This window comes from Dermochelys coriacea, chromosome 18 (assembly GCF_009764565.3).
Source record: "Dermochelys coriacea isolate rDerCor1 chromosome 18, rDerCor1.pri.v4, whole genome shotgun sequence".
Lineage (NCBI taxonomy): Eukaryota > Metazoa > Chordata > Testudines > Dermochelyidae > Dermochelys > Dermochelys coriacea.
Genome location: NC_050085.1, coordinates 11,587,996 through 11,604,182, shown reverse-complemented (window position 1 = coordinate 11,604,182; position 16,187 = coordinate 11,587,996). Strand labels below are relative to the sequence as shown.

The following is a 16,187-nucleotide window of genomic DNA, read 5'->3' as shown; positions in this document are numbered from 1 at the left end:
TTTGAGATGGGGTGACCACATCTGCATGCAGTATTCAAGATGTGGGCATACCATGGATTTATATAGAGGGAACATGATATTTTTTGTCCTATTATCTATCCCTTTCTTAATTATTCCCAGCATTCTGTTCACTTTTTTGACTGCTGTTGCACATTGAGTGGATGTTTTCAGAGAACTATCCGCAATGATTCCAAGATCTTTCTTGAGTGGTAACAGCTAATTTAGACCCCATCACTTTATATGTATAGTTAGGATTATGCTTTTCCAATGTGCATTACTTTGTATTTATCAACATTAAATTTCAAATTTGTTAGTCTCTAAGGTGCCACAAGTACTCCTTTTCTTTTTGCAGATCCAGTCTAACACGTCTGCTGCTCTGAAATCTCCCATTTTGTTGCCCAATCACCCAGTTTTGAGAGATCCTTTTGTAGCTCTTCACAGTCTGCCTGGGTCTTAACTATCTTTAGTAATTTTGTATCATCTGCAAATTTTGCCACCTCACTGTTTTTTGCCATTGGGTAGCACCTTACTGCATGTGTAATCCCATGGACTTCAGTGTGACTGCTTGTGGAATAAGGTATTCCAGGTGGGTAACAAATCTGCCCCTTAATCTTTGCTCACTGGTTGAGACTGGAGAATTGCAGACACATTTGCTTTATTATCTTTGGAAAGGGAGAATAATAATCAATTCTGGGGCAATAAAAGAGCATGTGTGTAGCCCTGCCCTAGCTGTGTTTGTGTTGACTGTTTTACAGCATTTTTTAGGCGTTGCTGATCTGTTTGAGTAACATCTATTGTCCTCCATAAAGTGAACTTCACTTGGTAACACTTGTTTTCCTCTTGTTTCTTGCCACAGGAATTGGATTTAAATATGTGGCGCTTGGTGACTTGGTGATCCTCATCACGTTTGGGCCCCTGGCTGTCATGTTTGCCCATGCAGTGCAGGTTGGCTATCTGTCTGTCTCACCACTGCTCTATGCTGTCCCACTAGCCCTCAGCACTGAGGCCATCCTGCACAGCAACAACACACGGGACATAGAGTCTGACCGACAGGCAGGCATTGTCACCCTGGCTATCCTCATCGGCCCCACATTTTCCTACATGCTCTACAACACACTGCTCTTCCTGCCCTACCTGATTTTCTGCGTCTTGGCCACACGTTACACCATCAGCATGGCGCTGCCACTACTCACCATTCCTATGGCCTTTTCGCTGGAGAGGCAGTTCCGGAGCCAGAGCTTCAGCAAAATTCCCCAGCGGACAGCCAAGCTCAATCTCCTGCTGGGGCTCTTCTATGTTTTTGGTATTATACTGGCACCAGCAGGCACGCTGCCCAAACTGTAATGGCGAGAGCCCCATCCCATGACTTGAGTGTTAGTGCCTGAGCTCGCGGTGCAAGTGGGGGGTTTGTTATGGATGGTGGCCAGAGCAAGTGATTTGAGCCAGTGACCCCATGTGAATTTTATGGGCTTTGGTCTTGTTGAGATAAGCGGTTTCTCTTGTACTAGAGACTTCCGATGGTGTCTTAGGAAGTTCTTCTCTGGGAAGAGGGTTGAATTGACCATGTGGCTCTGGCTTTCTCTCGGTGCTTATTGCAGTTCACCATGTGAGTAGACAGACATTTCAAGGACTTGATGCTACTGCCATTGAATTCAAAGGGACTTTCACTATTAACTTCAATAGGAGTAGGGTTGAGCCTTAAATTTGAACTTTTCCTTCCCCTGATCTGTGAATCATCCCCATACAACATGAAGGGGATTCAGCAGCTCCACTCCTATGCTGTAGCACATGCAAGTTACCACTGAATGCTTTATTTTTGTCAGCATCACAGTAAAACAGATGCTGCTACTTCACTCCTCCTCCAACTTCATCTTCACCACCTGGTCTGGTTCCTCTCCCTCCCCCCCATTGCCAAATCTTGAGTATACACTTCCAGACATCCTGGCTATATGAAATGGGTCATGGGGTGTCCATTAAGAACTGCTGATTTACGGAAGACAGCAGCTTCTGGTGCTCCCACTGCTAGTTCCTCTCTACCTAGGCATTTCTAAAGCACCCATTGCTGTAGTATATAGGTGCTGAAATGGAACACAGCTGGTCCATTGCACTGAGCTTTAAGCCAAAAGCAGTGAACTTCCACTCCTCCCTCTTTAAGTAGCTGGGGGCCAGAACTGCAAGTTGTACAGCTAAGAAGCTCACAAGACTTGGTAGGATGAAAAGGTCTGTTGTTAAAATTTTCTCATGCTCAGACCCTTCTGCCTGAGATGAAAGGATCTTGGTGTTAAAAGAAGCTGTCAGGCAGGGTGACAAAGCTCTGTAGACAGCTGGATATTGACTAACATGCTGTGGTAGCCAAGTCTCTTAATAGCGAAGCATTTTCTAATTGTCATCCTCCATATCTGTTGTCTACTTAAAGTCACTTGTCACCCTAAAGCTGGTGGCAGCAAGGGAGAAAGATTGGGGCATTGCAGGAGGGAGTCTGAATTTCTGCCATGACTTTGCACAGACATCAGGATAGTGAATTATTCTTCTTGTTGATAGGTTCCTCTTCCCATTTCCAGTGGGGACCAAGATTTTGATGACCCCTGTGATGCATTGGTCAGTTTTGAAGTTCTAGATCACTCCTCAGGATGATGTCCTCATTGGTACTGGATATTCTTCCTGCATATCCTTCCACTCCAATCCCTGCTCTCCTGTAAGGATGCTAATATAGCCCTCTGGATGAGTGCTATTCCTCACAAGAGAGTGGTGTGAAACACGCAGAGCCAAACACAGCTATGGGGATGCTCCATTAGGGCACAACAGGGTGATTTTGGCTCTCTCATATTTTCCCATGGTCACTGAACCCTGTTCTTCATTGGGAAATATTTTTGTTCCCTGTGTGAAACGGCGAGTGTTGATGTAAAAGCTCTTTGCAGGACTCCCTTGAAATGTCCAGATTGAATTGATCTGGACCTTGTTCTAGAACTCCATCTGCCAGGAGCATAGTGTTCCTGAGCCACAGGGGAGGATATTAACCAGGGCACAACGAGCCTTTTAGTTACGATCAGTAAAGTCCAGCAGGGTATGCAGTGCTGCATATCCACCTTGGGCGTGTTATGGCAATGAGAGGTTATTCACCTGAGACTGGTTCAGTGCTGCATGTAATGGAGGAATTACGACAACTATAAAATGGAACTGGCACCGACATGTTATATAGGTGGCATCAAAGTGTTCAAATGGTTTCTGGTGACTTAGCTGCTAGTTGTGATTGCTTCACAGCTGGACTCTGTTACTCAGAAGCAATCTCAGCAGGCAGGTGACAGCTTTCACCAGCCTCAGGTTCAGTTATTAAAATAGGGCAATGCCTGGATCAGACTGTCTCTCCAGGCTGCCTAGGGAAAACAACAAGGGAAGACTGGTTTAAGCAGCCAGTCTGCTGCTTTGTACAGTGGAGAACTTGGCTTTGGATAGAAACCCAGTCAGAAGGGGTTGATCTCAGCTGGAGAGAGAGCAGCATCTAGCAATACTTGGCAATGATTTTCTGGGCAAATGTACACTTCCTGTTTTTGGTTGCTGGCTTAGAGCTCCAGTGGGCTGATGATGAGCATTTGTCAAAGAACCAACTCTGTCTTCTGCCAAGCACATGCTGTCTCAGAGACTGAGGAGTGGAAGTGATGGTGAAATCAACCCCAGTGGTAGAGAGAACTATTTCCTAATAGAGCCCATTCTGCAAGATGGAATGGGTTGATCTGGTTAATCCCAGGGTTGTATTGTTTGTAGCTCTCTCAGCAGATACATCCTGTGCCCTGTTCTTGTTTGTTATGATAATATGTCTAGCTCTTGCATAGCTATAGTTTAATGCGGGTTGATGTGGCAATTTTTTTATGCACGTTTCCTAAGCCATGTTGCTTCTGACAGTCAGAACGTGAATAAGAAATTTGAGAGCTGTAGCTCTTATGGTGAAGGAGGGTGAAGAATCTAGGAAATAGTCCTCAGTGGAACAGCAACACATAACACTATGGTTGATCTCTTCCTTACAAAAAAAAGACTCCTGGTTAGAAAGTCTGCCTGCTAGTGGGAAAGACCAGTGCTATTGCTACAGAGCTGGAGTGAGAGGTGACGTGTTTCATGCATTTGTAGCACCATTTTCTTGGGCGTTCAGTGATTTACAGACGCAGGGATTAGAAGAAAAGGTGTCCAGACTGCTTCCATTCATTACCAGCAGCATACACAGAAGACTTTGGAAGTCTTGAGGGTGTGGGGTGGTCTGTGTACGGTAAGGGAGCTAGAAACGCCTGGATTATAATCTTAACCGTCTCATTTGTTTCCCCCCCAGTGGCCTTGGGCAAGCCACTTAATTTCTCTGTGCCTTGGTTTTTCCACCTGTAAAATGGTGCTTATTGTTGCCTACCTCACCGGGTGTTGTGGGGTTAATGTCATTTGATAAAGAGCTTTGAAAGTAAGAAGTGCTAGGCTGGGTATTGTCTCAGGCACTCTGCTTCTCAGGCCTTACTTATATGGGAAAATCTTTTTGGTATAATATAAGATGTGAATTTAAACCAGTAAAGTTATACCAGTATTGCACCATGTGTATGATCTTATTCTGGTTTGAGAGGCCCCTTTTTGGTTTAATTTATGTTGCTTGGGACAGGATCTAAGCTAAACAAAAGCCATGCTTGCGTGCCCAGATGGGGATTTATACTAGCATCACTGGTAAAACTTTCCATATAGACAAACCCTAAGGCAACCTGTCTTGTGTTACAGGGTCTGCGCTGAGAATATTGGGTGTCCAGCACCTCTTCTGATCATAGGCCTTTTCAGTTTTGATCAGGCCACTTGCAATAAGCTGTATCGCTGCATGCTGAGTCTCTGCTGGTAGCCGAGCAGATCTGTGGCACATCTGGCCATCGTATATATTAAATGGCCTCCTGACCTCTCCTCTCGCCCAGGCAGTGGTTCAGTGAAGTGTCTAAACGTTCCATTTTTAACAAGCTATGGTTAATCATTTTAAATGGCTCCGTGTTGCGTTTCTGGGCTTGGATCAGAGTGGTCTTCTGGGAGAACATGTTTCCTATGGACACTCCTCTGCACAGCTTTGGAGTGGAAGCACTGGAAAGCACACACCCTAGGTACGCATGCGGTAGGCTCCTTTGACCATAAGAGCCCTCTTGTGAACTAGGCAGCCCTGTCCTTATATGTTGAGGGATAATCCGTTCAATTGAAAGGGCAAACGTATGTTTTAGGGCAGATGTTAATAGGTTTTGGTGATCTAATCTATCAACTGTACCCTCTCTGGAATACACCTTTCTAGGTAGGGCACTGTTGAACCTGAGTATTTGTAATTCTGAGACTGACTTCAATTGAACTTTGTCTTTTTAATAAAGTTAAACTCGCTTATCGATACATGGGTGTTCTCATGCTTTTCCTGTGTCGGAGTCACACTCCTGACTTTTTTGCAACCTTTTAGATGGTCGCATTTGCGCCGCAGGTCCTTGGCAGCATGCTGCCCCCACCAGTGTTTCATCTGGGCCATAAAGCAGGGTAAAGGATTATTGGGAAGCTTTCTGGAGTAGCTGTGGTCACTAATGCCTGCCTAGTACCAAGGAACGCTTGAGCCTCTTCAGTCTCATTCTGCCACTCAAATCATATTTCTCTGGCCTGGTTGCCTTGCTCTCTTGTTCACACAAGGCTGAAGCTATTGGGATGCAGGGCTATGGCCAGAATGGGAGGTCTGTGGGATGGGGGAATTTGTTCATTTATATTTTTCCTTTCATGGATTCTGGTTTAAAGTGCCTCCGAGTTCCATCCTTCGTTACATGTATCTGCAGCAGAGCCCAGAGCTATAAACCCTCGTGGCAGGGAAAACTGCCCCAAGGGACTAACGTTTTTACCTGCAGCATGATGCTACTGTCGTTAGATGCTTTGGAGTGATTCACAGTCTAACTTCGCAGCCTATAAATAACTGTTTTAGCAGATTATAAAAGGCATGGGCTGATCCCTTATTTAGGTCTCAAGAGGCAGCATGGTGTAGAAGGAGTTTGGGACGAAGAGTAAGAACTGCATTCTAGTGCTGATTTGCTGTGTAATTCTAGGCGCAACTCTTTGCAGTTGTTTCCCTTAGATATGAAAAGGGGCTAATCTGCCTGATGTCTTTCAAAGAGCTGTTTGGAGGCTTGTTCTGTGTACAGCACTAGGAAGATGCAAAGCACTATTAGTGCTAAGCTTTACTATTGCCTCTGTCATTGTGAGGGATCATGAAGTGCTTTGTGGATGCTGGGCCAAATGAAAAGGTGTTTGTAAACAGTGGGGATCAGGGTGTAATTTACCTTCCTGGGGCAGAATGCAGAGTTGTAGCTGGGGTGGAGACTGCTTTTTCTCCTGTTGGCTACTGTCTCTACTTCACCCCTGATCTCCAGCCCTCTTAGCCGGTGACAGCCCATGATATCACACTCACTTTCACTAACTCGGTTAAAGTTCCACCCACATACACTGATCTATCTCTGACACCATTTAATCTGCCTCTGAATTGTCAATTCACCCCTTTCTGGGTCTTTAATGATCATGTGTGGGCAAACCTAATTTTTACAAGAAGGTTGTGGCATCATACCCTTCTCGGCCCGTGCTGGGGCCTGCAGCTCAGCTCTGTCTTGGAGGAATTAGTAATCCCTGTGGGCAGGTCTACACTTAAAAAGCTGCATCAGTGCATCTGCACCATTGTAACGCTTAAGTGAAGATGCTCCTACGCTGATGGGAGACTTGTTGGTGTAGTTGATCCACCTCCCCAAAAGGCAGTAGCTATGTCGACAGGAAAAGCTCTCCCGTTGACAGAGCACTATCTATATGGGGGGGTTAGGTTAGTATAACTGTTGCTCGAGGTGTTGATTTTCACACCTCTAAGCAACTTAGCTAACTGATATAGGTCTCAGAGTAGCAGCCGTGTTAGTCTGTATTCGCAAAAAGAAAAGGAGTACTTGTGGCACCTTAGAGACTAATTTGTTAGTCTCTAAGGTGCCACAAGTACTCCTTTTCTTTTTGATATAGGTCTGTAATGTAGGCCTGACCTATGGAGTCATTAAGCAAGTAAAAGAAGGCTCTTCTTCCTAATTCTTTTGTTTTTAATAGCTAGAGTGCTGATTGAGTTCCTCCCCCCACTTCCCTGCAAGGTTATTTAATCCTCTAATGGCCCTGAAATGAGACTGCTCTGCTCTGTAATAAAGAGCTGTCAGGCACCTTCCTCCATGAGTGGTGGCTTGTCATCCTTTTCGTTAGGTCTTTGCTCCTCAGGCAGATGTGACAGTGTGCCTGAGGTTGAACTTAGGAAAGTCTCAGCCTGTGACATTTTACACGCTTCTAAGCATGGGGGAGCTGGATTTTTGTCCACCTTGCTCCTAAGACAGTAAAAAATGTGTGCGTGCCTTATCTATTAGGCTTGGCAGATTTCTATTTTTTTAATAATTTTGACTGATATCCATGTTTATTTTAAGCATTTTTTCTATTTTTATCATTTACATTTTTACAATTGTGCAAAATTATGGGTTTTAAGCACTCTAATTTTTACTGATTTAAATGTTAATGGTTGCAGGAAATTATGGGGGGGTCAGACAATGGGGGGAGCCGCACAATAATTATTTAATGATAGCAGCCATTGAAATTCAAAAAGTTAAAGATTGATAACCAGTACAACAGAAATTATCAACATCACGTAAAATATACAAAGCATATACCCTCAAATCACTCACTAAGAAGTTCTCAAACAGCATTTTTCGTTCTTTGCCTATCTGTAAATTTAGATGATCATCTATGGAAATACGTATTGTCGGTTTGTGTATGTATGGTGAAATCGACTTTTACCAACACTTACTGATAATCTAATTCTTCCAAGCTTACTTAACTGTCCATCCACCTGCTTGTGAATATGGGCCTGATCCTTCTGTCTTGAAAGTTAATGGGAGTTTTGTCACCGACTAAGGCCTCGTTTACATTAGACTTCCATGGGTTTAGTTAAACTGGGGGCTTACTACAATTCTACTACTACTACAATGGGCTTAAACCCATTCCTAATGGATTTAAGATAAACTGAAAAAATCCTGGTTTAAACTGAAGACTGTCTACACAGCCTCCTGCACAGGGTTTAAGATCACACCTTAAATTAAACCAATCTAACTGCATCATACAGATGAGCCCTTTCATTGGGGTCGGGATCAGGACCTTTCTGCTCTTCTCTCTCTCCAATGACTTTGCTTTTTTCCAGAGAAGGGTTGGTGAAAGACCAAGTTTAATAGAACTTCTGCTGTAATACCATTTACACTATCTTCTTACTGTGTATTAATCACTGTATGTGCAATACAATAATTCTTATTGCGAGAGGTTTAAATGACTTATAAAACAGGACCTTACTAGGCCCAAGACTGATGGGAAGCAAGCAGAGAGCATATTTGGTTCCTTTCTCTTTGAATTGTCTAGGTAACTATATGGCCACCATCCCCACAGTAGTTGGATTCCGCACCGGTCATTGCTGTTATGATTAGGTCAGCTGCAGAATGCAAGAGGTGAGTATGGATGCCAACTAAACTATTCAATGCGAAAGAAATGGAGATAGGAAGCATTTTTAAAAAACAGTATTAGTGGCTTGAATCTTCTCATTAATTTCATGGGCATCTGGAGAAACAGCCCCCCAAAAGGCATGACTTAAGTATTGGGAGGGGCCAGAAAAATCAAATGTGCCACTGGGCAGACTAACCATGCAATGGCTGTAAGGAGATGGCTGAAGAGAACAGGAATTCAGGAATAGGGTTTGCACTACTTTTGCCACTAGGGGTTCATTTACACTAAAGTCTTTTAACTTGAGTTCACTGATTGCTGGTGAACTCAAGTGAGCTAACACGTTTATATGTGCTAGGTCTGTGAAGTCCACAAACATTTGTTCCCAGATGCACGCATTTGTGGAGTCCAGATTAGCATGTACAAACACATTGGCTGTCAGTTAACTTGCACTAGAAACCTCTAGCATAGATAAACCCTTTACTTAGAATTTGCTGCGTCCGTAAGGTTCAAATAAAGTGTGGATGGACTCTACTTGTGGAGAATATTGAGTAGAAGTCAACTGTAATGCAGACCAGCTCTTTACGAGGAGGGCTTTGCTGATCTAGCAGTACCGGTGTGCTATACTGGCCAAGAACTCTGAGTGCAGATGCAGTTAAGCTTTTGGAAGTATAGTTTATTCCAGCAAGCAGAAGGACATCCTTGCTGGTATCTACACTCTACATCTCTACATGTACACTCAGTGTGCCTTTTGTCGATACAGCAGATCGTGCCTCATCACACCCGAGTTACATAGCTGTGCCAGCAAATGTTTGCAGTATAGATCTGGTCAAAGTCTAAATAAATCTTTGGGAGCTGTTAGTTGCTGATGGTTTGAAGAGAGGCATCTCTGTGTGTTTGAACAGGTGTCAGATGTTTTCCCCTTTATTTTGAACAGATCACAGAAATCTCAATTCACTTGAAGGATCTGATGCCTGCGCCCAAACTGTGCTAACTGCCCAAGCTGCCAGCTCTACCAGCACTGACTCCTGTTAGCACCTCTGCACTGAGATGGGGGGGATGCTTTTGCACATTATGAGCTACACGAGCTAGGCTTATTCCAATGAGTTTAGGGAGGAATTTAAGCCTTAACTCCAAGGCTCTTGCATCTGAAGCTGATGCTTGGTGTCCTTGCAGCAGTGTTTCAGTTAACATGTTTCCAGGACAGGAAAGTACTGAGCTAGTGAAGTATGGGAAATGCCTGCCACCCTTTCTGTGATGCGTATCTTAAGTCAAGCCCCCCATCTTAGATATTTGAGATTAGTTTGTGTTGTCCTCCAAAATGTAACAGCCAGGTGTGGCCGAGCTGAACTCAGAACTGTCCCAGTGATGAGGAAACCTGAGCAAATGTCTCTTATGAGGGTGCAGAGCCTGCTTTGCTGAGCATCCTAACTGGTCACCGAGAACTCAGCAGACTGTCCCAGCACAGGTAGCTGCTTGGTCCTTTTGCTTATGCGCCTATAATTGTTCTGTGCTGACTCAGCAACTCCTGGTCCACTCCAGCTTCTGCCCTAGCAGCCGGAGCAGAGAGAGACACATGGTCCAGCTTTTTCCCCTCCTCTCCAGTATCTTGGGACCCTTCAGCCTCTTTCTAGATTGTTTTCAGAGTAGCAGCCATGTTAGTCTGTATTCGCAAAAAGAAAAGGAGTACTTGTGGTACTTTAGAGACTAACAAATTTATAAAAATAACAGAACGCCACTAGCCATCACCTTCAGCCCCCAACTAAAACCTCTCCAACGCATCATCAAGGATCTACAACCTATCCTGAAGGACGACCCATCACTCTCACAGATCTTGGGAGACAGGCCAGTCCTTGCTTACAGACAGCCCCCCAACCTGAAGCAAATACTCACCAGCAACCACACACCACACAACAGAACCACTAACCCAGGAACCTATCCTTGCAACAAAGCCCGTTGCTAACTCTGTCCACATATCTATTCAGGGGACACCATCATAGGGCCTAATCACATCAGCCACACTATCAGAGGCTCGTTCACCTGCTCATCCACCAATGTGATATATGCCATCATGTGCCAGCAATGCCCCTCTGCCATGTACATTGGGCAAACTGGACAGTCTCTACATAAAAGAATAAATGGACACAAATCAGACGTCAAGAATTAGAACATTCAAAAGCCAGACGGAGAACACTTCAATCTCTCCGGTCACTCGATTACAGACCTGAGGGTGGCTATTCTTCAACAAAAAAAACTTCAAAAACAGACTCCAATGAGAGACTGCTGAATTGGAATTAATTTGCAAACTGGATACAATTAATTTAGGCTTGAATAGAGACTGGGAATGGATGAGTCATTACACAAAGTAAAACTTGCCCCATGTTATTTCTCCTCCCCACTGTTCCTCAATTGTTCTTGTTAACTGCTGGAAATAGCCTACCTTGCTTGTCACCATGAAAGGTTTTCCTCCTTTTCCCCCCCTCCTGCTGGTGATGGCTCATCTTAAGTGATACAGACTAACACGGCTGCTACTATGAAACCTCTCCTTACAGTGTGTATGATCTCTGTGTGTGTATATAAATCTCCCCTCTGTATTTTCCACCAAATGCATCCGATGAAGTGAGCTGTAGCTCACGAAAGCTTATGCTCAAATAAATTTGTTAGTCTCTAAGGTGCCACAAGTACTCCTTTTCTTTTTGCGAATACAGACTAACACGGCTGCTACTCTGAAACCTACTCCTTTTCTTTCTAGATTGTGCCATTTGTGTTCAGGTTTTCAGCTGAGTAGGGGCTGCATTTCTTCAAATTGCCTGAAGATGGCAGAGTTGTACTGTCATCACTGGAGTAGGGTGGAATAGCTATATTCTATGGCAGTGATACTCAGACCACAATGGTTCAGGAGCCAAATTGGCGATCAGCGTTACCTAAAAGAGTCTCAGTAGTATGAATCCATGGTTTCATTTACTATAGTACTATATATTCATATTTAAGCAGCATGGCAGGGGAAATATTTTGTGTGTGTGTGTAATATAAAAATTCTCACAGCAAAATGACCAAGTATTTTATCAACTACATTTGGATAATAACAAAGTAAAAGCATCCGGACTGATTAATAACTTACAATAGTTAATAATTACATCACCCAGTGTTTTAATATCATGTGTTGCAAAGAGCCACTTGCAGCTTGCGAGCCTCAGTCTGAGTATCACTGTTCTATGGTAATGGGGCCATATAAGTATCTAAGATCTAGAAGATACAGTATTATCTTGCCAGCTGCGATCTCCATGCACAAAATGAACCGGACAGAGTTCTCTCTGAATTACCCGTCACAGCTCTTTCTACAGTGGGCAGAGATGGGGATGTCTGGAGAAGCTGCTCTTCTCCCCAGTGAACTGGTTCCGTTCAGCACCAGAATGGCTGCAATTTCTGATCAGGACTGACCATGCCAGTTCACCAATGCTAGAGTGGAGTCACTTGAGAGGGCATCCTGGACTCCTAGCCCAACTGAACCTGCTTTTGTCTCCTTAATTGCGAGAATTTCTCTGTAGGTTGGAGAGAGGTGAGAATGCTCAGCTCATCGGACATACATTGCACTTTGGAAACTCCATTCTTGGATAGCGGTGGTAAAGTTGCCTGTAACTGAAAAGCCTTAATGACATTAGTGTCTTGAGGGAAAACCGCTGGCTCAGGAGTACCAACAGTAGAACCCACCCCCTCCTCCATCTGCTCAAGCTCCCTTTGGGAAAAGGAAGTGAATACAGACTAGTGGGGCATCCCCAGTTAAACAGAACATAGGCCTCCTAGTCTAAAAGCTGGAAGACCAGGCTGAGCTGCTCCTGCACCAGTACAATCAGGGGAGCTGGGATGGAGTGTAGCCTGATGTTACATATAGGGGATGAGATGACCCAGACCAAAATAGAAAGGCTGGGAAAGTTCAGAATCCCCCTATATCTTTTTCCCAGGCCGACCCAGAATCCCAGCTCCAAACACCTTGCACAGTTTTGCTGTATGTGAGATCTGGATCCAGATGAAAGCTATGGGGTTTGGGAAACCAACTCTGGATGCAGAGAAGCCACTTAGGTAGAAGCCACTGACTGTTTGTAAGGCTTTCTGGGCCTCATTGCTTTCATCTGGAGGTGGAGAGAATATGACAGAGCAGCTAATCCACAACCAAGGTTCCCAGGCTGACTTTGTGCATGGCAGGAGGATCATTTTCAAATCAGCAGTGTGGATCTGCAGGTGCAAAGGGACTCCCTGGGTCATGCAGCTTGAAGAGGTAGGTGCTCATGGACAGCAGCAGGTCTCTCTGTTTGTGGAATCCTCCAATGCATCATTCATGTAGTGTTGTTGCCTTATTTACAGCACTTTGCGAACCCCAAGAAGGTGAGGTCTTGGCCCCAAGATGTTTACTACAGGATGCCCTGGTCCATATGGGGAGTACCTTGAGTGGCGTCCCACTGGGGTCATGGAGTATGGTACAACAGGTGAGAATGCACGCATGGACTGTACCTGGTGGAGGATGTAATTCCAAGGACTGTGCCATTGGGAGGATTCACGAAAGACAAGGCCTTATGTACTGCACTGCAAATGCAAGACAAATTCTACAACAAGACTCCTGCATCTGGAGGCAACCCCAGCACAGCAGGGCTGGATATCCCGTTGCAGCATTGGCTGAATTAACTGATTTTTAATGAAATTAAATATTAGAATGAATAATAGTGAGCACGGTGTATCCCCCCACCCCCCCATTGTTTGTTATGATATTCTGTTCAGTTTATCTTAAATGGCCCCATAGCATTTAATTTTCAGCGTGCTGCAGACCTTGGTGTTGGAAATGCAGGGCTGTATCGCAGAGGCTGTCCAGGAGGGAGCTGGAGGCTTTGGCCTTTGAGGAGGGGACCAGCTAGGGTTGTGGGACCCTGGGAAGGGGTGGAAGGAAGTTTGGGCTTGTGGGACAGGGATATTAGTTGGGTGTTCAGTGACCAACGATGTCGTAGTTATCAGTTCTGACACATCAGTCTTCGGACTTAACTTGCTGCTGAGATAATATTTTAATAAGAATACCTAGGTCTTATACAGCACTTTCCATCGATAAATCTCCAAATGCTTTGCAAAGTGGTCTGCATCATTGTCAGATGAATGAGATGGTTCACCCCTCTGAGCCATTGTTCCAAGCTGTCTGCAGACTCTGCTCAGTGCCTCCGTTAGCTTTCCATTCAGATTGGGAAGGTTCTCTTTGCAGCTAGAAAATAAAAGCTTGAATGCTGGAGCACAGTTCTGCAGCTGACGGATTGCAGAGGATGCAGGGCCCTGGTGGATGGAGACACGTGCACGCGCTTTAGCATGGCTGTGCTTTTTGTCTTCAAAGAAATTCAGGCTCTGAGAGTGAGGGGTCAGAAAACAGCTGCTGATTTGAGTGTTGTCTCGATGGGAGAAGCCACGAGTCTCCTCTGGGGTAAACAACTGACACAGCTAAATGGCTGTAGATTAATTTCTAATGTAAGGATTAAGTATTGACAGACTTTTCTTGCCCTGGCAGGCGATGGTGGAAATGTACCTTTGAAGAGAGCCATCCAGCCCCACTCTGCATTCTTAAAGCTTTTACCACTGATGGCTTAATAAGCTTATTCTGGTCAGACTCTGAGGAATAAGCTCACAAAGGAGTGTGGGCAAGCAGTGCATCATGGGAGATGCACAAATATCTGCCTGCGTGGGGAAAATGTGCAGTGTTTGCACAGGTTTTGTGTAGATGCTGTAAAATGTGTTTATGTTTATAGAGCTGCCTTAACCCTCCAATCGCAAAGCACCCTTCCAAATATCAGTTAACTCTGACAGTGCTCCTGGGAGCTTAGTCTGTGTTGTCCCCATTTTGTTGGGTAAACTGAGCTGCTGTCCCTTCATCACAGGAGCATGTGTGCAATAGGAGATCAAAACACAAGAATCCTGCTCTCCAGTCTGTTGTTTTAATCACTACCCTACCTCCTCTCCCGGTAGTTTGCCTTCACATCTCTTTTAATTCACTCACCTTTGGCTGCTTTGTTCTTGGAGTTTTGCTCCAGCTGGAATTACATATTTAAGGGATGAAATGCTGCTCTGACTTTTTGAGATTTTTCATTTTAAGGTGGAGCTAAATATCTACCCAGGTTAAAATCTATAGCTCCCAGAATTGCTAAAAAATTCATAAGGCTTAATAAAACTCTAGTACAGCTGGCTTATTGCAGCTGTATGTCTGAAGGAAAAATAGAGATCGGCTCTGCCTAGAGTAACAGCAGTGCTTTAGTGTCTGAAATAAGCCTTTTGCTCCTGTGTGTAACTGAGTAAGATCCAAAGTGAACCTGTTCGTTGGGTTTTCTTTCAAATCTTCCAGTGCAATCTCTAAAAACTGGTGCTGCATCTCCTTTGTCTATACTTGCCTCTCCTGCCTTCTGAATCTTATGACTGTCGATGTCCGAATCCAGACATTTCAGCAACCAACTGGGTGCTCTCTGATGGAGAAGTGTCTGGGGTGTGATCCAACGCCCCACTGAAGTCAGTTGAAAAGGTCCCATTGTCTTCAAAAGGCATTGGATCAGGTCTTAAGAGGGGGTTAGAGAGGGCTTCTGAGCCTTTGGATACAGAGAGCTTCTGAATCTGAACTTGGAATCCTCTGAGGAAGCATGGCTGGCCTCCAGCACTGAAGGATTGTTAAACAGCAAACACAAAGCCAGTTACAAACCAAGTTCATCTGTTCCCTTGGAAACAGCCCTGCATGTGGCAATATGTCCCAGATTCCAGACTGTCGTTGGCCCCTGGGGCAAAAAATCAGCCGAGGTTTCCGAAGGGAAGTTTTGCAGCCTTTGCTCAGACCCAAACGTTTTCACTTTTTAAAAAACCCCAAATCCATCCTGACACCTGTCTGCTCTGTCCAGACTTGCTGTCCTCCCTGCTGAGGCCAAAGTGGCTTGAAAAATTAAAAATCCACGACACCATTGTGTTGCTTCCCCGTGTTGCTCGTCAATCAGATGGACTTACTGATAATGAATAAAGATGAATGCCCTGGCGGAGCAACGCATCGGGCAAGCACTTTGTCGAGTAGAAAAGTGAATGCTGAAGCCCTCGCAAAATGCAGAGGCTTTTCTTTAACTTGAGAACTGAAAAAGAGCGGGGTACCCTGCATTGGTTTGAAACTGACCAGAGCCTAGCGACTGGCCAGAGCAGCATCAGGTTTGAAGTGACGAGGAGGGTCTGTCATGAGGTCTGTATTTCCACTGAGGACTCTTCCATTGCCAGGGTCGTGCTGGTGCAGGTCTGCTGGCACAGTAATGCTGAGCAGCGCCAGGCCTCTTTCCTATTAAAGTGGAACTTGGCTTGCCATGAAGTTGATGTGTGTGAGGGTAAAGCGCTCTCACTGTGGATCATGCTGCATTTGGATTTGCTTCATGCTAGTTTCCCAACAAGGCAGACCTCCTACCTGAGTCTATAAGACAACCCCCCCCCCCAACCTAGGTGTATACTGCGCTTGCTCTTTCTCCCTCCATGTGTCAATGTGTTTCTAATCCTTCTCTCCACCATTCCTTGAAACACTTTCCCAGCCTCGCTTCCTTAAACACTTAATGGAACTGACTTTGTCAGGTAGTTTAGGCTGAAAAGCTACGGGTTTAGTTTTGTTCTTTTTATCACAAAAA

At 44.8% G+C, this 16,187-nt stretch overlaps 1 protein-coding gene across 4 annotated transcripts in view; it reads left to right on the top strand.

The window, feature by feature from the left end:
• The window catches only part of UBIAD1 (UbiA prenyltransferase domain containing 1), a 63,535-nt gene that overhangs the window by 3,010 nt on the left and 44,338 nt on the right, over positions 1–16,187 (top strand). For 2 of the 4 annotated variants that reach the window (XM_038376653.2, XM_038376654.2), the window contains exon 3: positions 857–5,380. The exons of the other annotated variants lie outside the window; for them this stretch is intronic. In XM_038376653.2, coding sequence (XP_038232581.1) covers positions 857–1,344 — 488 coding nt within the window. In that variant the 3' untranslated portion in view covers positions 1,345–5,380. Of the gene's footprint in view, positions 1–856; positions 5,381–16,187 lie in introns of those variants that run through there. 4 annotated transcript variants of the gene reach the window in all.